The sequence below is a fragment of the Pongo pygmaeus genome, chromosome 19 (assembly GCF_028885625.2).
Source record: "Pongo pygmaeus isolate AG05252 chromosome 19, NHGRI_mPonPyg2-v2.0_pri, whole genome shotgun sequence".
Taxonomy (NCBI): Eukaryota; Metazoa; Chordata; class Mammalia; order Primates; family Hominidae; genus Pongo; species Pongo pygmaeus.
Window position 1 is genome coordinate 92434747 of NC_072392.2, and position 22252 is coordinate 92456998.

Consider the following 22252-nt stretch of genomic DNA (forward strand, 5'->3'; position numbering starts at 1 on the left):
CTGTAAACATCGCAGATTCCCAAGGAAGAGCGAGCGTTTACCACGTGGGTTTTCTTTGTTCCGAGCACATCGTCCAGAGTTTCATCCCAGCTCCTAGGAGACAGGCCCTGCAGGGGTGTGTCCAGCCTTGTCTAGAGAAAGCCGCCCTTCTTGCAGTGCCTCCCAGCCCTGGCTTGTGACTCAGAGTCATCTGGGGCACTTAGGCAGTTCACTCTGGTGGCCAGGGCTGCCTGGAGATCACGATTGCGGTGGTCTGGGGCATAGGTGTGTTTCCAAGCTCTCAGGTGGGCCACTGCCTTGCTGGGGCTTCAGCAAGCCCCTAAGTGCTGCATACCAGGTGAATGGTGGGGAGGGGGGATGGGCTACAGCTGCTGGTTTGCCGCCTGTTCTCCAACTCCCTGCTGAGTCTGTGGGAGGTCTGTCTCTGTTGTGCCTCAGCTTTTTGACACCTCTCTGGGACAGCAGGCCTCCGGGGAAGCAGCTAGAATGGTCGCTGTCTGGCTGGGTGCAGGTGGGCTGATAATTTGGATATTCCAGGCCGCATTCCGGTGGCTGTGGGGATAGACCTGAGGGACAGCCTTTGCAGTTTGTTTCTTCCAGTGCCGTGTGCAGGCCTCCAGCCTTCTGGGGCTCCCTTGCCCCAGGTTCAAAGTCAGTCCTGGGTGACCACCCACTGCCTAGGAGGCAGGCCCTTCCCACTTGGGGGGCCTCTGAGGGCAGGGACTGTAAAGGCGGCTACCAGAGCCCTACCTGAAGAGTCCACTTTCCCCAGCAACTGCAGGGACTGAGTCAGAGACCAAGACGTTTTAAAATGAGGTTTTCACCCAAAGAAGTTCCCTCCCCTGCCGCAGTCTCCAAGCTGATCGCCTGGCTCCTGCAGTTCTCCGGCTCCTCTCTCCTGTTCAGGAACTTGCTTGCTTCCCCTTCCACTGGCCTTAGTCCTTGATCTCACAGGGTCCTGTTCCTTCTGCATAGAGGCCTCCCCCAGCACCCCCCTCTTTGACTCCCGATCATCCTTCAGCTCATGTCACTGTCCTTTGGGAAACAACCCTGACGCCCACATTCCATCCCCTCTCTCTACAGCAGGGACTCTGACATTTCGCAAAGCCTGCAATCGCTGTTTGCAGGATACAAGTCCACCTCACCTCGCCTACTAGGCTGTAGATGCCATGCAGGCGGGAACGTGTGTTTTATCCATTGCTGTATCCTCTAGAACAGAGAACGTGCTCAAGAAAATTTGTTGAAAGACACCCCGATGAGAGAATAACGGCTGTTTCCAGCCTCCCGGGCCCCTCAGCTTTGGGCTCCTGCAGGGCCCCAGAACTGTGGGATCGCGGCCACTAGGAGAGGCCCCGAGGCCAGGACTTCCTCTAATGGACACAGGGCCTTTGAGCACTGGGTGACTGGGGCCCCACTCCCCAGCAGCCATGTGTGTTTGCGAGCGTTTTCAGTCGGCTCGCATCCACCCGGTCCCTTCAGCTAGAACCCTAGGAGCCCTGCCCCCGTCCTCCCGGGGCTCCTTTCTCACCCGCGTCCCTGCCGCGGTGGCTACGCACCCCTGAGGTTGGCTGCCCAGCGCGGTTTCCATGCCCAATCTGCCGCGACCCCATCACTCCACCCCACCTACCCCTGACTCCTGCTTGTCCTCCAGCCTGGGCTCCTCCCTCCGCTGGCCAAGTCACGCCAAGCAGTTTGCGGTTACAGGACGGGTGGGGGCCTCTGCATATGTGCAGAGTACAGAGGGCCCAGGGACGTGAGGCTCCCCGATGGGCAACCTCCCCTGCCTTTGCTTTTCCCCAGAGCCCCCTCCTGGCCTGCGTTCGGCGTCTTCTCGGGTACTGTCGTCATCGCCCTCTGCGGTGCCTGCGCTCGGGGTGAGGGTTTTTGTCGGCTTTTGTTACATCACCGATGTAACAGTGCCTGGCACGTAGTAGGTGCTCAATAAATATGTTGTTGCATGCGCTACAGTCTCCCCGAATGCTTGTCCCTTCCCGGGCGCTCTCATCGCCTCCTACCTTCCCCGCTACACAGCTCGAAGGTCCCCTCCTCCGGGAAGCTTGCCCTGTCCTACTTGCCAGGAAGAATCAAGCAAATTTTCTGAGTGAGACACCTTGTCCTCACCCAGGCGTCCTGCAGGCGGCTTCAGTGACTTGTTGGGGCAGATGCGCCGGGAGCTCCCGAGGGCAGGGACGGCGTCTTATTTCTCTTTTTTAAGTCCACAGGGATGCCAAAAAATGAGAGTGAATTTAGAATGAGTGACCGAGTGGCTGAAGATTGCCTCCTTCCTTTCCCAGTCTGTCGGTTACTTACCCTGTGACAAGCCCTTGGGACGGGCAGTCGCCCCGCTCTGGCCTATGACTGCTGGCTGCCCCCACTGACACCTTATACCCTTGATCTGATCATAAATAAGAAGCAGCCCGGGGACTCGAGACTGAAACTGATTTAGAGACTTCTGGGAGCTTTTTTCACTTCCCTCCTCCCATCCGGCCAGGACAGATCCCCGCCCAGAAAGGGGCTGTTGACTGCAGCGGGCTGCGCGCCCTGAACTGGGACTGGGATCGCGGCGGGGCGGGGCGGGGCGGGGCGGGCGCGGGCCCAGGGAGAGGCGGGGCCGGGGGCGGGGCGGGCGCGGGGCCGGGGGCGGGGCGGGCGCGGGGCCGGGGGCGGGGCGGGCGCGGGGCCCCGGCCGGGAGGTGAGCGCAGCTGCCGTTCAGCTTGTGGGTAGCACTCGGGCCGAGCCATGCAGGCGGCGCGCGTGGACTACATCGCTCCCTGGTGGGTCGTGTGGCTGCACAGCGTCCCGCACCTCGGCCTGCGCCTGCAGCCCGTGAACAGCACCTTCAGCCCCGGCGACGAGAGTTACCAGGAGGTGAGTTCACGCCGCCCCAGACCCCAGCCACGCGCGCCACAAGTCGCCGCACTACCCCCTCTCCCCTCGAGAGCCTGCACTTTCCCACGTGCCTCTCAGACCCCTTCTCTCCCCGCGCAGCCCTTTCCCGTCTCTCCTCCCCCCTTCTCCCACACCCTCCCAAGCCCGTGGCCCGCGTCCCCTCCTGTCTGAGAACCTGGGGGCCGGGAAAACTGAAGAGATCAGAGTGAAGCGGGCGTGGGGAAGGGGAGGAAGGGCGCGAGACCGCCTGCGGGGTGAGGGGCTGAACGCTGAGCGGGCAGGGCGGCGCGGGGTAGGGGTAGGGACAGGGGCATTCGTGTCGAGGTAATCCTGGCGCTCGAGGTGCGGGGATGCTGAGGGATGCCCCGACGTTTTCGACCGTCTGAGATTCCAAGATGAGGCGCTCTCTTTCCGGGGCTGAGTGGCCTAGGAAAGTTTGGCAGAAACTGAGTAGAGTCTCCCGAGTCGGTCTTCGCAGCACCCCTCCTCCCCAGCCCCGGCCTGCCAGGTGGGAGTCCCAGCTGGAAGGCTGCAGGGCTTGGGGAAGCAGAGTGGGTCACTTCCCCCCTAGCTCAGAGAACCCACAGCTGCTTGCGCTTGTTCCAGGGAAGGAAGGTGGCCTCCGTCAGCCCATCTCACACTGTTGTCCTGAGGACCCTCTTGCATTGACAGTCAGCCTCTCTGTGTCCCCTGGTCCTAGACTGGCCCATTCCTGTTCCCCCACGCCCCTCTCTCCACCCCACTCCTTCTAAGCCCTGAATTTCTGGCCTAGGGCAGTCACTCCCGGCTTCCCCGCCCTTTCTCTGCTCTGCTGGCCCTTGGCGGGATTCTGCACCCCACAGACAGAGCCAGGGCTTCCCAGACCTCCCTGCCCAGACAAACAAAGCTGCAGAATCTCCCAGCCCGTCTCAGGTCTGGTCACGCCTGCTCTGGCCCCGGGAGCCCACCTGTGTCAGTTCCTTGTGTTGGGTCAAAGATTCTGGGGCCAGTGGCCCAGGATGGGGTCCATTTGTTCAGAGCCAGGAGTCCATCTCAGGACTTTGGCCCCCGGCAGCCTCTCCCTGTGTCAAGTTCTCCAGATATGGGACAGGTCTGGGCAAAGCAGGGCCTTTTGGAGGGAATCCTGATCCAGTGTGAGGTGCCCAAGCGCCAGTGACAGGGAGTCTAATAATAACCCCTGGCGACCCGGCTGCCATCAGGCCCAGGCAGATGGTGCCTGCCCTGCCAGAGGGAGGGGAGCATCAGGACCCCTTCCTGGGGTTCAGTGGGCACTCAGGAGCAAGACGGCAGTCGGTGGACACACTCCCCCCTCCCCCAGAGCCCAGCCTGTGGGAGTCTGTGTTCCCTGAGAATGTGGCTACCTGGGGATAGCTCCAGGGAATCTTCCTCTCCCAGAGAATGCATGAAAAGAGGCGGATGTGATTTCAGAGACAGCTCTGTGTGTGTGTGTGTGTGTGTGTGTGTGTGTGTGTGTGTGTGTCCCCATCCCAAACCCTGTGCCCCAGATCCCAAACCCGGGGTCTCCAGCCATAGTTTTCTCCTCTCCACTGGAGGAAATCTAAACTTTTCACTGTGTCAAGAAGACCCCTAGGTGGGGGTAGGGATGGTAAGGGGACTCCCTCACCCTGCTGGCCCCAGAGACAGTTCCTATCTGCCCAGCAGCTGTGGCTGGTGGAGCCTGGGCCTGCCCACAGCCCCCTCAGTCCCATGGACAGGTGGCAGTTGAGCCAGATGAACCTACCTCCAGCCTCTGCCCCTCCTCCCAGGATTCCAGCCCCAGCTCACTTTGTGCTGGGCATCAAATGATTCCAGAGGGTGTCCCTTCCCATCGGCCACTGCTCCTGGGCAGCTGACACCAGCCCTGCCCACCGGCTCCTGGTCCTGCTCACCCCTCCCCACCACTCAGATCGCTGAGTAGGAGATGAGCGTGGTGGGCCAGGACCGGAAGTCTGGCTCTGGGTGTTATTTAAGGCGGCTCCTGTTTTGGTAAGTTCCCCTGTTGTGACCACAGGTCTCTCCTGGACGTCTTCTTTCCTTCTGGGCACCAGTCACTAACAGAGTCAGGTGGACCGTCGGTCATCCCAGTCCTCAGCAAGCTTGCCTGGGGCAAGTGCCGTGCCAGGCGTGGGGTGACCGTGGTAACCAAGGCAGCAGGTCTTCAGGAGAAATTGCTGGGGATTCTCTGCGGCTGGGCTCTGGGCACAGCGCTGTGGCAGACACCAAGCAGTTTGAGGTGGGGGCTCTGCCCTCCAGTTGGCTGGGGTGGATTCCCAGTTCTTTCTATGTGTGACCATGGGTAGGTGTCTTAACCTCTCTGAGCCTTGCTCCCTTCATCTGCAAGAATTAGATGAGATATTCCATATATCATGCCTGGTACAGAGAGTGCCATAGCACGTAACAGGAGCCGGTGACACAGGTCGTTCAGTGGAGTGGCTGTGAGGTTCAGCAGTGTGTCTCAGGACAGTACCCTGTTGGGGGATGGAAAGGAAGGAGATCTCTTCCACAGACTCTGACTGGGGGAGACTGAACAAAATGCCTGCAGAAAGGGCTTCAGCTCATGCCCCACATGTTCAAATGCACAGTGCTGGCTGTGTGGGGGGTGGGGGGTAGGTGCGTGTGCATCAGAAACTAAGCAAGGATGGAAACAGGCAGGTGCTGGCCTCGGGATGTGGGTGGTGCGGGAGATCTCAAAGGCAAGGGGGTTCTTGGAAGTGCAGAGATGGTGAAGAGCAGGTCACCAGGTAAGCTGGGATTTCCTGAGCAAATTCAGTGTTCCAGAACCTTCCTGAGGAAGTAGGGGCTCTCACTCACTTTCTGGGGTCTTTGGGAGCCATGAAAGCCCCCAGTCCTCCTGATAGTTGATCCTCGCCCCTCTCCCACCAGTGAACTTGAGCCCAAGTCCTCGCAAAGGCCACTTGGCCTGTGTCACCAGCCTTGTGGGGAGGCTACCCTCCAGTGAGTAGAGGCGTGAGAGGTTAGCACCAAGGCAGGGCTGTGGACGAGGGCACCCTGGCCCTGGCGGGCACCCAGCTCTGGGCTGCCAGATGTGGCTGTATGTCTGGAAGGAAGTCAGCCTAGACCTGCAGCCCAAGTCTTCTCACCTTTGATAGATGAGAGGGATTGGATTTGGAGACGATTCCTACTCTAAAGAGATGGTAAAAGAACTAATGAGTTCGTGGATTATGAAGCCTGTGGCCAGTGCCTGGCACACTGGAAACTGCTACAATCGCTGCTTGGGAAGAAGACTGCAGCCAGCCGGTGTCCATTGGGCAGTGTTGGGGAGAAGGGAATGGGCACCTGGCACTGAATCCAGCAGTGTCTCTCTGAGCAAATGAACGAGGCACTTCAGTGTCCCTGCCTGGGCGTGAGTGCCACCATCACCATCCAGCCAGCCCCTCAGGGGAGACCAGACACTGATGAGCTCAGTTCTTGAAACATCTTAGTAAGCTCCCAAAGGCTGTGCAAATGTTAGTTATTGCTACTGTCAACAGGCAGGTGGCCACATGTGTGCTTCCTGTTCCAGCTTCCCTTGCCCAGGATCAGCCGACCAGCCGCTCTTTGGGGACATGTGTTAGGAGGCAGAGGAGATGTTGTTAATTTTTTTTGTATTTAGGCATGTATTTCCACGTGTTCTCTCATTGGTTGGTTCGGTTCATAGATTCGCCAAAGTACAAAGTGGAGGGTACACAGCTGGGGACTGGATCGAAACTACAGGACTTCCTGCCTCTGACCTGGGGGCAGGTCTGAGGAAGAAGGACCAGGCAGCAAGCCCATCCCAGCTGAGATCTGAGAAGAGCTGAGGTTGGGATGAGGAAGCCCCATTCATCCAGTGTCAAATTGAGTCACGGTCATCAGACAGTCATGCCGCGCCTGGGAGAGGGCTTAATCTTTCCCAGTGGGCCTGGGAGGGAGCCTCTCCCTCTAGGGGCTCCTAGTTTCCCTCTCCCAGCCTCCACCTGAGACCGGCACACCTCTCTCTATGTCTTCTGGGGGCCAGGACTGTTGCCCCCTCCCCTGCCCAGTGCAGAAGCCCCTTGGGTCCCGCTGCCATGGTCACTGCAGCCCCCAACTTGGGTCCCAGCTTGGCGCTCTCTGCTCTGGGTTTTTCATGACACAGTGACAAATCAGAAATAATTGAAGTCCCTTTGATGAGGGGAAAGGCAGAGTCTGAGCACCAGTGTGGGAGCTGGGGGCCTGGTGTTGCTGTGGGACAAGGAGGTGGCTGCAGGGCACAGTGGGAAGCGTGGGGAGGCGTGGGAAATTGTCTTGGCCAAGCTCTGTCCATCTGAGCAGGGGGGCCTGGAATCAGAACTCTTGGCTCCCTCTTCCATTCCCCTCCACCTCCATGCACGCAGGGACATGCAGTGTTAATTAGGAGCAAGAAAATAATTGCCCATTAGAGAGCAGCAGGTGCCACCAAGCTGGCCCTGGAAGAGGGTGCTGCTGGTTGGGGGGAGGGGGGCGGGCTCCTACCTGCTCCTCTTTTCCCTCCTCCTTCCTCCTCCCTTGTCCACCTTCCCTCTTCTTTCCTCTTCCCTTCCCAACTCCTTTCCCCCTACACCCTCTCACCCTGTCCCACTCACCACCCCCAGTTTGTTCCCAGCACCTAGGTAGGGTTCCCAGGAGGGTTTGGGAAGTAACTCCCTAACAAAAGGCTTCCAAAGGCTAGGCAGGGTGGCTCATGCCTGTAATCCCAGCAGTTTGGGAGGCCAAGGAAGGAGGATCACATGAGCCCAGGAGTTGGAGACCAGCCTGGCCAACATAGTGAGAGCCTGTCTGTATTTTTTTTTAAAAAAAGGAAATTAAAAAAAAAAAAAAAAGGCCTCCGAGTTTGGGTTTCCCAGGCTTCGCTGGAGCTGGAGCTGGACAGCATTATCAGAAACCTAATTGAGGCCAGCTGCCCAGCTTGGAGAGGCCCCAGGCCACAGAGGCTCAGTGGCTGTCAAAGGGGGGGACCGGGAGGCTGGAGAAGGCTTGAGAGAGTGAAATGGGGGAGCCGGCTGTATCACCCACAGCCTGATCCTTCTCGGACGAGCCTTCCTTGCTGGGTGGGGACATTGGTAGATTCAGGAGCTCTTCCTACTGGGGATAAAATGATAGTGGGACTGTTCAGGAGGCAAACTCAAAGGGTAGCTGGGGGCAGGCTGGATGGTAACTGGGCTCCAGGCTACACAGGAGGTTTGTCTGGGGCTCCCTTACTTTTTTTTATTATTAGGAATAACTTGGTTGGGCATGGTGGCTCACGACCGTAATCCCAGCACTTTGGGAAGCCGAGGCAGGTGGATCACTTGAGGTCAGGAGTTCGAGACCAGCCTGGTCCTTTTGTACTAAAAGTACAAAAAAATTAGCTGAGCATGATGGCGCATGCCTGTAATCCCAGCTACTCAGGAGGCTGAGGCAGGAGAATCCCTTGAACCTGGGAGGCAGAGGTTGCAGTGAGCCGAGATTGTACCACTGCACTCCAGCCTGGCGACACAGCAAGACTCCGTGTCAAAAAAAAAAAGAAAAAATAAATAACTTACAGGAAAGAGTGTAGTCTTAAGTGTACAGTTCAGTTCAATGAATTTATACCCTCGAGCACCTGCGTGCGTGGTGTGTGTGTGTGTGTGAGCAACACCATCCCAATCAGATCGTATTCCTGACCCCCTAGAAGCCCCCTTCGTGCTCTCTTGAAGTCTGCACCCTCCCAAAGGTAGCAATGATTCAATGATTCACATTTCTCTGGCTATTCATGAGTATCTCTGACTTTGAACTTCATATAAATTAATCCATACAGTTCTCTGCTGTTCCGTGTCTGGCTTTCTCCCTCAACCTGACTTCTGGGAAATTCATCCCAGAAATATCGTCATGTGTGGCTGCAGTTTCCTTTTCATGGCTGTGTAGTATTCTAAGACTATAACACATGTTCTATATCTTTTCTCTTGTTGGTGGACGTTTGTGTCTTTTTGGGCGTAGGCTGTGACTGCTGTGTGAAGCTGCTGTGGACATTTGTGTATCTTCTGAGGGACACAGCCCTCCTTTCTGTAAAGCAGAATTGCTGGGTCATGGCCTGCATGTTACACAATGATTTGCAATTTTTTTTTTTGGCTTGGTTGGGGTTTTTTTTGGGGAGGTTGGGTTATTTTTTTTAAAAGAAATAGGATCTCAGTATGTTGCCTAGCCCAAGCTAGACTCAAACTCCTGGGCTCAGTGATCCTCCCATCCCAGCCTCCCCAGTAGCTGGGATCGCAAGTGCATGCCACCAGGCCTCGCTGGTTTGCAGATTGTTAGGAGGATCCCTGGGCTTTAGCAGAGAGGCCTCAGGGGCTGCCAAGGGACAGCCAGGACAAAATGTGGCATTTCTATCCACTCCTCACTCAGATGGAGCTCTGTGTTGCAGGGCTCTGCTAAGCAAGTCAGTTTGAAGAAAAAGTTAAGCTACTGGAAAAAGTTTGAGAACTTCTGTTGACACTAATCCAGTGCTGCCCAGACTTTAATGGAATATATGTGGCCTGGGATCATCTCTAGAGGCAGGTCTGATTCACTGGCTCCAGGGCAGGGCTAGAGATTCTGCACCTCTAACAAGCTCCCAGAAGATGTCAGGGCCACAGGTCACAGGGTGGTAAACTTCACTTCGAGGAAAGAGGCTCTCAACTCCCAGCTGTCTTGGCCTCCTCTGCCTTGGCCTGGGCCGCAGGGCCCTCTGGTGAAGGGGCATGGACTGAGGACCGGAAGAGGGGCAGTGACTTTCCACCGCCTCTTTCTACCCCTGGACTTACTGGGGTCAGTCCCGGGGACAGGCCGTGCTAATGAGTGGTCCAGGCGGGGAGAGCCCCAGCCCCAGCCCCCTGCCACACTGTGAGGTCTTTGGGAGAGGGAGGTGCCCAGATCTACTGGGCCCTGGCTTCCCAGCTACCCTTTTTTTTTTTTCTAGACGGGATCTCCCTCTGTCACCCAGGCTGGAGTGCAGTGGCGCAATCATGGTTCACTGCAGCCTCAACCTCCCAGTCTCAAGCGATCTTCCCACCTCAGCCTCCTGAGAAGCTGAGACTACAGGCACATGCCACCACGCCCAGCTAATTTTTTATTTTTTATTTTTTTGTAAAGACAGGGTCTCCCTGTATTGCCCAGACTGGTCCTGAACTCCTGGGCTCAAGCAATCCTCTCATCTTGGCCTCCCAAAGTGCTGGGATATAGGCGTGAGCCACCACACCTGGCAGAAAGCCACATTTTAAGTCAAATCCATCTGTTCCCCTCCCAAGCGAGCCATCTCTCCTGCCTTTTTCTGGGCTGCCCCCACCACTTCAGCTGAGAAGTCTGTCAGCCAAGAGTGACCAGCAGAGCAATCCATGTCAGAGGCCCGCAGGCCTATCCGCGTTTCACAGGGCTAGCAGCGTGGCCTCCAGCAGGTGTCCGTCCCCCTGGAAAATGGCCCCAAAGCCCCGGACTGCAGAGCCCGGCCTTGGTTTGTCAGGGCTATCTCTGTGTGTGCCTGCCCCTGCACAAGTCTCGTCTCCCCCTTAGACCGCAGGGTCCTGGAATACCCGCTTCCTGCTGATTGCCACCCCCTGCAAAGGGCTCCCTGAAACAGGCTTTCCCCGGCAGCCCCCCTGGGGCACTAGGGATTCGGGACTGGGAACCCCTATCGGGGGTGCATGGGAAGCGGGGGTGGCTGTCAGCTCAGGAGCCTGACTTACAGCCAGGTCCAGCCCTGGCTGGCGGCTGCCAATCCTGGTGCCATCTGGTGCCCATCTGGCAAAATCAAGAGATGAGTGAGCAGAGAGTGGCACCAGGCCTCCTGACGGACTGGCTCCCATTGCAGGACCCCGAGGTACTAGGCAGGCCTCAGGCCCCTCCGGCCCCCTCAGAATTCTGGCTTTGCTGCTGCCTCTGGCACTGGAGGTTCAGCTGTCCCTGTTGGGGTGCAGTGGAAGGGACTCCGCAAGTCACATATCCTGACTGCCCCGCCCACTCACGCATCCCCCAAGCATGGAGCTGGCTTCTCGATTCTCAGGATGGACCCCAACACCTAGAACAAGTTCTTCACATTCTGCTAGAGGATGATGCCCAGCCTGGGACAGCGGGGTTGTTGCATGGAAGAGGCAACAGATACACAGGGCTGTCCTTCCAGGCCCTGTCTCAGTGGAACTCAGCGCCCGAGGCCTCTGGGTACTCTGGTCCTGGACAGCGTCCCTCTCCTTACCTTTTTCCCTTGGCCATGGAGCTCACCACCCACAGCCCTCCCTGCTAGCCAGGAATTCCTGCCTTGTCTCCTGAGTGGCTCAGACTCTTCATCAGCAGGGCCTGGTCCATATCTTCCTCCAGGGTCTGAACCAGAAACCGGGGACCAGCTCTGGCACCCCTCCCTCACTGACCACCAGGCCCACCACTTGGCCTCATGCCCTGTAAGCTCCATCACTCTCACCCAAGTGCCTCAGCGTAGGGCCCTCTGTTTACAGAGAAGGAGCTTGAACCATAGGTGGAGCTTGGAAGGATGGACGAGAGACGCAGCTCAGCCCCTGTCCTATCTGCAGCCCAGGCGGCAGGGCACTCAGGGCCTGAGGGCAGGGCACTTCCAGAGCCCCATATGCAGGGATGAAGAGTGACAACAGGCCTCTGCTCTCTTCCAGTCGCTGCTGTTCCTGGGGCTGGTGGCCGCCGTCTGCCTGGGCCTGAACCTCATCCTCCTTGTGGCCTACCTGGTCTGTGCGTGCTGCTGCCGGCAGGACGATGCGGTGCAGACCAAGCAGCGCCACTCCTGCTGCATCACCTGGACGGCCGTGGTGGCCGGGCTCGTCTGCTGGTGAGTGTCCCTGGACGCTGGGCCTAGGGTGTGTGGCTCAGTCTGCAAGGGGCCAGGGACTGTTTGACCATGTTCTCCTGACCGAGCTCTGGCTACCTTGATGGAAAAGCTTGTCCCCAAATGAATGTTGTCCCTTTTTTTTTTTTTTTACCAAGCATCAGGAATCAGATGCCTGGGGTGGTGATGGGGTCTCCAGAAAGGTCTCCCAAGTGGCCCCCCCACCCCAAACCCTGCCCCAGTGTGAGTTTGTCCTGTGCCCAGCAGCCGTGCAGGCAGCATTGCTGCACCGACACTGGGCATCTCCACTCTGTGTCCCTGGCCCCTGCCAGCTGCTGCCCTGGGTCTGGGAGGTCAGAAGAAAGTTTGACTCCAGCACAAATCAATTCCATCTTCTTGTGAGATCAATAGCTTTTAGTGCCGTTAGCCAGTTCTTCTTTGCTTTGGATGAGGAAGTGAGAATTTCTTTTATTTATTTGTTTATTTATTTTAAAGATGGGGTCTCACCCTGTTACCCAGGCTAGAGTGCAGTGGTGCGATCACAGCTCACTGCAGCCACAAATTCCTAGGCTCAAGCAATCCTGCCACCTCAGCCTCCCAAGTAGCTGGGACTACAGGTGCACACCACCATGCCTGGCTTTTTTTTTTTTTTTTTTTTTGGTAGAGTCAGGGTTTCATCATGTTCCCCAGGCTGATCTGAAACTCCTGAGCTCAAGTGATCCACCTGCCTCAGCCTCCAAAAGTGGTGGGATTACAAGCGTGAGCCACTACACCTGGGCTGAAACTATGTTGCTCAGGCTGGTCTTCAACTTCTGGCCTCAGACGTTGCTCCCTGCTCAGCCCCCCCAAAGCACTGGGATTACAGGCATGAGCCACCATGCTGGGCCTTAAAGTGAGGATTTATAACTCCCATGCAGGAGTCCGTACCCAGCCCACCACACTGCCTGGCCACTCCACCCCAGCCAGTGTCCACATGCATGCTGGCTGTTTTCAGGAGTTGTTGCGTTTTTCTTGTTTTTAAATCTATAGAGGCTTTTCCAAAAGCCTCTAGCATCCACGCAGAGATGCTTCTGGGGTGTGGTCACCCCGAGAGTAGAGTCTCCCACTACCCGGCAGCAGGCTGGCAGCCAGGCAGGTCCCAGTCAGCCTGGGGGTGAGGATGCCTGGGCTCTCATACCCAGGCAGCTCACCTTGCCACTGCGAGTTTCTTCTCTGTTGGAAGGTGTTCTTGATCTCGTCCTGCCTGTAGTGTGAGGCTCACCTAAGCCAAAACGCAGGCGAGATGCTAAAGCAGCCTTGTAGGGTGGACAAAGCTCTGAGCACAAGGAAGGGTACCAAGGCTGCTGTAATACATGGCTGGGGCTGAAATAAGAGGCTCAGAGGACAGAGCTCTGGACAGGCTGGGAAGTCACAGTTGAGTGTGGTTCCCAGTAGAGTGGAAGAGCTTTGAGAAGCAACTGTGGTGTTAAAAATCCTCCTGCATGGCCGGGCGCGGTGGCTCATGCCTGTAATCCCAGCAATTTGGGAGACTGAGGTGGGTGGATCACCTGAGCTCAGGAGTTCGAGATCACCTTGGGCAATGTAGCGAGACCTCACCTCTACAAAAATGAGCCAGGCATGGTAGTGCACACTTGTAGTCCCAACTGAGGCAGGAGGATGATAAGCCCAGGAGGCAGAGGCTATAGTGAGCCATGATCGCTCCACCGCACTCTAACCTGGGTGATGTGAGACCCTGTCTCATACACACACACACACACACACACACACGACAAACTTGTTTTTGAAGAATACTTTGGAACGGTAAGAATGGCATGAGAAGTCAATTCTTCCAATACGGAAGAATTTTCTGCAGTGTAGGGAAAACTCAAGGTGGAAGGAATGTGCGTGGCAGAATCCATCCCACAACATTCTGGGCGTTACTTGTACCAGGCAAGAGGGCACCAGCAGTAAGAAAACAGGCACCAAATCTGCTTTCATGATCTGTCAGCAGAGGCTGAGAACTGTGCACCAGTTTGCTTTGAATCATTGCAACTAAGGAGAGAGGGCTGGGCGTGGTGGCTCATGCCTATAATCCCAGCACTTTGGGAGGCCAAGGTGGGTGGATCACTTGAGGTCAGGAGTTCGAGACCAGCCTTACCAACATGGTGGAAACCCTGTCTCTACTAAAAATACAAAATTAGCCAGGCGTGGTGGCGAGTGCCTGTAACCCCAGCTACTTGGGAGGCTGAGGCAGGAGAATCACTTGAACCCGGGAGGTGGAGGTTGCAGTGAGCTGAGATTGCGCCATTGCATTCTAGCCTGGGCGACAGAGTCAGACACCATCTCAAAAAAAAAAAAAACAAAAAACTAAGGAGAGAGCTCTGAAGGAAAGGAGCAGGCATAGAAGTGGATGGCCCACCTGAGTCCAGGCGTTCCTGGGTGACATGGGCACCCAAACCCATAGGATGAGAAGGCGTTAACTTGGCAAAGGCAGGGGCAGGGGAGGCAGAGACACCTCCAGGCAGAGGGAAGAGGAACGTGCAGAGGCCCCAAGGCAGGAGCAAGCATGGGGCTAAAGGAAGCCAATGTGGCCGGAGCAGAGGGAGTAGATGGGGGTGTTGGGGGCACTGCCGAGGGTCGGGGTGAGCAGTGAGTGGCAGTGGGACGGGGAGAATGTCACGGGGTCAGAAGACACAGGGAGCAGATGGGATTCAAACCATGGAGCAACTCATAGGCTTTGGCAGGGGTCGGGGTCTTTATTCTAAGAGCCAGGGGAGCCACTGCAGGGGCTCTGCAGAGAGGAAGGGTGACCCGATAACTCAGGCTGAATGGAAGCGAGGCTGGCGGGAGTATTCGGAACAGCGGGACTTGAATGTGAAGAAGTGGCCACCGGGTGACCAAAGAGCTCAGAGGCCTAATGAGGGCAGTGAGCGACCCTGGGATTAGCAACAGCAGGAGCCACCACCACCTGCAGGCCAGAGGGACACAGGGAGAGGCTATGTCACCAGGGAAGCTGGAGCCACACAGCCTGCCTATCAGCGGCTGCAGAAGGAGGGGAGCAGGGCCCGGGCTGCCTTACCACCACCTCCAGTCTCCTACCAGCACCTCCATCGGCAGAAGCCAGCTGGCAGGAGAGCCGGAGACATTCAGTGTGAGGGATCAGCCCCCTGTGATGGAGAACAGGGCAGGGGACAGAGGAGGGACAGGTCCAGGCAGAGGGTCGCATAGACGCAGGCAAGAGTAAAATTCAGGCCATCAGGGAGGCCCAGCTGGAGAGCAGCGGGCTTCCACCCGGGCGTGGGCAGTGACCAGAGTGGAGTGCCCAGAGGAAGAGTCGGCTAGGGAGGTTCGGGGAGGAGCTGCTGAAGTTCATCTGCAGGTTTCTGGCTTAAGGCCCCGGATGGGGTGGCGGTGCTATACTCCAAGGCACGGGACACTGGCAGGGAACCAGAAGAGAAGCAGACGGTCACAGTTTGGTTGTACACAGATTGAGTTTAAGGTGCCTTTGAAACATCCAAGTAGAGTTGGAGTTATAAAGCCAGGGTCATGAGGGTGACCAGTGTGGAAGTCACACACATGGGTGACCTGCCGTAGGAAGCACAGAGTGAAAGAGAAGGGGGCTGGGGCCAAGCCTGGAGGAAGCACAGTGTTTAACAGCTGGGACGCAAAAGGTGCCTGTGACAGAGACCAGGAAAGAGTGTCCCACCAGGAAGGGCCGGGAATGCCCCAAGGGCACAGGAGTCATGGGGCAGCGTGTTCCAGGAAGAGGAACCAAGCTGACCACTGCATGTGGGAGGGGGGTTGGGAAAAGCCCTTGGGTTAAGTGGCAGGGAGGTCATTGGTCACCTTCGTTGGAGCTGCGTCCACTGGGACACAGGAACAGCCAGATTGGTGTGAGTTATGGGAGGGGCAGGAAGGAGAGTCGGGACAGCAGCAGGAGAAGGGACAGAGGTAAAGGTTGGGGGACTGAGGTAGGAGGACACATGAGCTCTGCTGATGTGGTTCCACCTGAAAGCGGGGGATTGAATCCACAGAAGAAAAGACCAACAAGGGGTTCCTGAAAAAGCAAAAGGGATAGGAGGATATACCTCTTTGTGTTCCTCTATTTTGGGGGGAGGGTAGTGATTTTGTATTTGGGAAAGAGTAGTGTGAACACACCAGGGGGAAGGCAACACCACCAACTCACTTATTCTCCCTCAAGCAGAACAGTTTTTCCCATGGCCCAGGTGGGACCAATGACCCCAGGAGACCCTCATTAAACAGCCAAGGCGATTTCTTGATTCCTTCCTTCCTTCCTTCCTTCCTTCCTTCCTTCCTTCCTTCTTCCCTCCCTCCCTCCCTTCCTTCCTTCCTTCCTTCCTTTCTTTTGTTTTTTTTTTTTTTTTGAGACGGAGTCTCGCTCTGTTGCCCAGGCTGGAGTGCGGTGGCACGGTCTGGGTTCACTGCAACCTCTGCCTCCCGGGTTCAAGAGATTCTCCTGCCTCAGCCTCCCGAGTAGCTGGGATTACAGGCACTCACCATCACACCCGGCTAATTTTTGTATTTTTAGTAGAGATGGGGTTTCGCCATGTTGACCAGGATGGTCTTGAACTCTTGACCTCAGGTGATCTGCCTGCCTCAGCCTCCCAAACTGCTGGGATTACAGGCTTGAGCCCCAAGGCGATTTCTGATCCCCAAAGACGAGGCGTAATTTCACAGCCGCTCCTGGCCCATCGCTGATAAGCCCGCAGGGCCCGAGAGAATGAGAAGGATGGGAAAACGCTGGCTTCATATTGAGTCCCCGGAAAACACTAAATCGTGACTCAGAGCTAGAAAAGGATGAACACAAGGAGTCAACAAAAGGGCTTCTCAGAGCACAATACAATTGGTTCATTTTCTTTTAAATAAAATTACAAATTGGAGGATCATGGGAAGACAATTCATTTAATGTATGAATATCTCAGCTGAGCATTTAGTGAAGCTACTCACCTCTGTGTGGATACAGTTGCATTTTCTATGATGGTGCATTTAACTGGGTTCAAACTAGTTACACAACTCTGGTTGAATCCAATGAACATTGACTTATGCAGTGGATTTCTAAACTGTAGAGGGGGTGTGTGTGAGAGAGAGACAGAGATACGTAAAGCATGCAGGAACCTCGTTTTTTTTTTTAATGTCTCCTGCCCCCCCATCTTGGATGATACAGGAACCTCATTTTAAAAGGCACATTCCCAGACCACACTGATGGAATGGGCCGGGCTGCTTATCTGCACTTAACAGGCTCCCCAGGTGATTCTGTTCCTGTGGTCTGAGGACCACATCCTGAAAAACACTAAATTAGGAGTCGAGGGCGCCCTGGAAGGCGGTTTTTTTTGTTTTTGTTTTTGTTTTTTTTTTGAGATATCTTGCTCTGTCTCCCAGGCTGGAGTGAAATGGCACAACCTTTGCTCCCTGCAACCTCCTCCTCCTGTGTTCTAGTGATTCTCCTGCCTCAGTCTCCCGAGTAGCTGGGATTACAGGCATGCGCCACCATGCCCAGCTAATTTTTGCATTTTTAGTAGAGATGGGGTTTCGCCATGTTGGCCAGGCTGGTCTTGAACTCCTTACCTCAGGTGATCTGCCTGCCTCGGCCTCCCAAAGTGCTGGGATTACAGGCGTGAGCCACTGCACCCGGCAGGAGGTTTCTATCACAGTCCTCCAGGGGGTTCCGTCCTAGATCCTGTGTTGTTTAAAGAACAACAGAACAAATATAAGTGTGGATGTGTACATTCATCTCCCCCCAAGAGTCAAGATTTGAAATGATTTGTTCATGCTGGAATGTTGGACTAAAACCAACTAGATGAGATTTCACAGGGATAGATTTAAAGTTCTGCTTTTGGTTAAAACAACACAAAAATCAATACAGCACTATAGGAAGGAGGAGAGACTGGGCTTAACAGCAATTCTTGGGAAGAAATTCAGGGGCTGTTTGTAGACCACAAGATCAGTGGGGGGCGGGGGGAACCAGTGCGGGCACAAGTTCAGGTCAGTGCCCCGGGAAGTGGAGGACCTAAGGCATGAGCCCTGCTGCGCTCAGAGCCGATGAATAACCTGGACTTGAGTGACTCACTCAGGCCACATTTAAGAGTGACATTAACCAATTAGACTTTCATTTAGAGGACAGTGATGGCATGGGCAAGGGTCTGGAGACCTTAGTCCCAGGAAGGACACCTGCCCACTTGGAGAGCATGAGGTGAGAGGGTTATGAGGAAGCCAGGTTCAGCTGTCTGATGGGGCACTGTGCAGAACTGGAAACTTCTTCCAGGCTGCCCTAGAAGACAAACAAAGATCCAGAGGGCGAGTGGCTTAAGAAGGCAGGTGTCAGCTCAGTAGAAGAAGGAACATTCTATAAGTTGGGAGTTCGCAGTGGAAGAACAGACGGTGACATGGGTGGCCTGAGGATGTTGGGGGAAAGGGTGGAGGATGTCGAGGGAGTCCACAATTCCTGGAGGTATCAAGAGAGACCTAAGGTTGGCAGTGAGTGTGTGATCTCAGTAGACCTCAGCGATTCCCAGGCCCACCTGTGTCAGAATCCCCTGGGGGCTGGTAAAAGTGCAGGTAACCTGGGCCCTCCCTAGATCTACTGCATCAGCATCCCTAGGGCTGGCTACAGTCTCCCAACTTTTGGAGTCTCAGGACTAGAGGACAGTATTTTCCTATTGCCCAAATAAAATGTCCTGTAGAGCCAGCCTGCCAGGGACCTTGAACCTTCACCTCCCCACCCCTAGCCCCACCTGACAGAATGTGAGATGTCATCCACCTACTCACCGCAGGCCCCAGGAAAGAGTTCCTCAGCTAAAGTCAAAAACCTGCTCTCCATAGATGTTTACAGCAGCTGTGTTCAGAATTGCCAGAACTTGGAAGCAACGAAGATGTCTTTAACAGGTGAATGGATAAACTGTGGTCCATCCAGACAATGAAATATTATTCAGCACTGAAAAAAAATGAGTTATCAAGCCGGAATAAGTCATGGAAGAATCTTAAATCCATATTGCTAAGCAAAAGAAGCCAATCTGAAAATGCTCCACACTGTATCGTTTCAACTCTATGACATTCTGAAAAAGGCAAAACTAAAGAGAAAGTGAAAAGGTCAAGGGATAAGGCCAGGTGCAGTGGCTCACACCTGTAATCCCAGCACTTTGGGAGGGCAAGGCAGGTGGATCACCTGAGGTCAGGAGTTCAAGACCAGCCTGGCCAACATGGTGAAAGCTTGTCTCTACTAATAATACAAAAATTAGCCAGGCGTGGTGGCAGGCGCCTGTAATCCCAGCTACTCAGGAGGCTGAGGCAGGGGAATCACTTAAACCCAGGAGTCGGAGGTTACAGTGAGCCGAGATAGCACCATTGCACTCCAGCCTGGGCGACAGAGCGAAACTCCATCTCAAAAAAATAAAAATAAAAATAAAGGGGTTAGAGGGGAGGGAGTACTTAATGGGCAGAGCACAGAGGAATTTTAGGGCAATGAAACTACCCTCTATGATATGATAATGGTGGACACGTCATTTTTTCATTTTTTCTTTTTTTAAAATTTTTTGCAGAGATAGGGTCTCACTATGTTGCGCAGGCTGGTCTCCAACTCCTGGGCTCAAGCAGTCTATCCGCCTCAGCCTCCCAAAGTGTTGGGATCACGGGCGTGAGCCACCGCACCCAGCCAACGCATGTCATTATCCATATGTCCAAACCTATAGAATGTGCAACGCTGAGAATGAACCCTAGTGGAAGCTGTGGGCTCTGGGTGATGAAGATGTGTCTGCCTGGGCTCATCAGTTGTAACGGATGTGCCACTCTGGTGCAGGATTTTAGAGTGGAGTAGGAGGCTGTGCGTGTGTGGGGCAGCAGATATATGGGAACTCTCTACTTTCCACTTAATTTTGCTGTGAACCTAAAACTGCTCTAAAAACAAGCTTTTTTTTTTTTTTTTTTGGAGACAGAGTCTAGCTCTGTCACCCAGGAGGGAGTGCAGTGGCATGATCTTGGCTCACTGCAACCTCCACCTCCTGGGTTCAAGCAATTCTATGCCTCAACCTCCTGAGTAGCTGGGATTACAGGCATGAGCCACTGCACCTGGCCCTAAGCTTATTTTTTAATATAAACAAACGTTCTCCTCTGTGTATCACCTCTAACTTCTGTTTGGGATCTTGCTTATAGTGCTGCGGTGGGCGTTGGTTTCTATGGAAACAGCGAGACCAACGATGGGGCGTACCAGCTGATGTACTCCTTGGACGATGCCAACCACACCTTCTCTGGGATCGATGCTCTGGTAAGGCTCCCGGGCAGCTGGCCGGGTACAGGCACAGCCCACAAGGTCAGTGTGGTCAGGACAAGGGCCCCCGTCAGATCCCAGCTGGCTCAGCTGCACACGGAGGGGCTGTGTGATGCCCGAGGGCTGGACCCCCGCCTGCGCTGCAGTTGTCTCTGCTGGGGCAAATGGGCAATTGTGCGTCCCAAGCCTGGAGGGGTGGCAGGGATGGGGGTGAGGACCAAAGGAGGCAGCTGTGGGATCAAACCCCATTTTCTAGCAAGCTGAACACTTTCTGATTTTTCAAAGGAGACCTTGAATGTGGAAAATCAGCCCCACTGCATTTTTTGTGTTCATTTTAAGTGCTGCATACGGAGTATTGCAGGGTCCAGGAGATGCCAAGAGGAAAAAACTCTCTTCAGAAACAACTGAGGGCTGGGCGTGGTGGCTCACTCCTGTCATCCCAGCACTTTGAGGGAGGCCAAGGCATGTGGAGCTCAGGAGTTTGAGACCAGCCTGGGCAACATGGCAAAACCTTGTCTGTACCAAAATTACAAAAAATTAGCCGGTTGTGGTGTGGTTCCAGCTGCTTGGGAGGCTGAGGCAGGGAGATCACTTGAGCCTGGGAAGCAGAGGTTGCAGTGAGCCAAGATCACGCCACCACACTCCAGCCTGGGCAACAGAATGAGACTCCATCTCAAAAATTAAAGAAAAAAAAAATGAAGAGCCCCATGGCATGGGGTAGTGGAGACCTGCACCAGCTCCTCGGGGCTCTGGCTTCCAGACGGTGACTCCAGGTGGGGGCTCACAGTGAAGGATGCTCTGGCCTGGCCAGAGGAGGTGTCAGACTCTTAGGGGAAGGGGAAGGCTACTCTGCCAAGCCAGGGCTGGATTTTGTGGCAGAGGCTGCCTGATCCACACGAGCCTTTTCCTGGGGCTGCCACCCCTCTGCTGGGGACCTGGCCCAGGGAGAAGCACGACAAGGGTGGACATCTGAGGGCTTGGTTCCCTGAACACTGCCTCTGCCTTTTCTACCCCAGCTGCCTGGAATTGGAGTTTTCCCACATTTTGACCTTGGCCCCCACACACGTCATTCTCTAAGCACCAGACCTTTTCAGCTGCTTATCCGAGCAGCCTCTGCCACAAAATCCAGCCCCAACAGGAGAATTTGGCCATTGCCCCGGCATCCTCCAGAAGAGGATTGGACCCCATTTGCCCCCCTCCTGCTCCCTTAAGCTCCTCTAAGGCTTTAATCCCTCAGTTAACAAGGGGGGTCGGGGGTGTCACCTTAAAGAGACAGCTGTGCTGCTCCTCCGTGCCCAAGTCAATTGTGGGAGAAGGCCCTGGCCTCCAGAAAGGGGCTGAGGGTGGCTACTAGGCCCTGGTCCTTTGCAGAGTTCATTCCGCCGCCTGTGTCCACTGGGACCCATCCCCATAGCTGAGCGCTGATTCCCGGTGTGTAGATGCTAGTCTGGAACAGCCTTGCGCGGTGAGCTGGGGCGGCTGGGATGGAGGAGCTGAGGGACAGCCAGCTCCAGCCTGGGAGGCAGAGGTGTGGCCTCGCTGGGGAGAACTCTCCCTCTGGGCACCTACCCTTGCCCCAGGCCCTGGTGGGGAAGAGCCCCATGGTCACTGCCCTCTAGGCTCTCTCTGCCCCTCCCTGCCATCCTGCTGCCTGCCTCCTCTTCACCCACCAGCACCAGGATCGCTGGAGGAGGAACCTAGGCCCGAGAGGAAAATCCCCTGCCCTGCCCAGGAAGGCACCAGGGCCATGACCTTCACGGATTTAGAGAAACTCCCAGAACTCCCTTATGGGAAAATGTCAAGTCCTAGAAGTCCCTATCCCACAGGATGAGAGCTGCCAGGGAGGGGAGCTGGAACGGGCCCCCAGGCTGGGGCCTTCCTCCCCATGGCCTGATGGTACTCCAGGGCCAGGTTTGGACGTTTCACAGCAGGCCCCACTCTCTGAAATCCCCCGTGTTCCCAAAGGGAAGGGTTCTGTATCCCTGGAGATCAGCCCCTTGTCCTCTCCATTGTTACCGAGAAGTGAGGCCAGGAGTCCCAGGGCTTCACACTGGTCCAGCTAGCCCATAGCTGCCTCCAGCCTGTGGGTGGCCACCTCCCCCTCTGGCGTGAACCCCTAGGGCCCAGGTGTAGCTGCTGCCTCCAGGTGGAAAGGCGGCACCTGGGTCCTTGCTAGGACCTGTGAGGATGGTTTGGGCCTCAGGGTGGACACCCAGCACACCAGTCCTCAGGGCTCCAGGGGAGGCAGCAGATTTTAGAAGACTTCCCAGATCCAAGGGGAGAAGTCCGGATATCAGATAAATGACATTAGTGAGATAATGTC

General features: G+C 55.5%; 1 protein-coding gene across 2 annotated transcripts in view; it reads left to right on the forward strand.

The window, feature by feature from the left end:
* TTYH2 (tweety family member 2) overlaps positions 1 to 22252 on the forward strand; it is a 51958-nt gene that overhangs the window by 895 nt on the left and 28811 nt on the right. Inside the window, exons 1-3 of one of the 2 annotated variants that reach the window (XM_054457379.2) lie at positions 2663 to 2869; positions 11500 to 11672; positions 19815 to 19926. In XM_054457379.2, coding sequence (XP_054313354.1) covers positions 2741 to 2869; positions 11500 to 11672; positions 19815 to 19926 — 414 coding nt within the window. In that variant the 5' untranslated portion in view covers positions 2663 to 2740. Of the gene's footprint in view, positions 1 to 2662; positions 2870 to 11499; positions 11673 to 19814; positions 19927 to 22252 lie in introns of those variants that run through there. The other variant, XM_063656844.1, reaches the window with a different exon arrangement.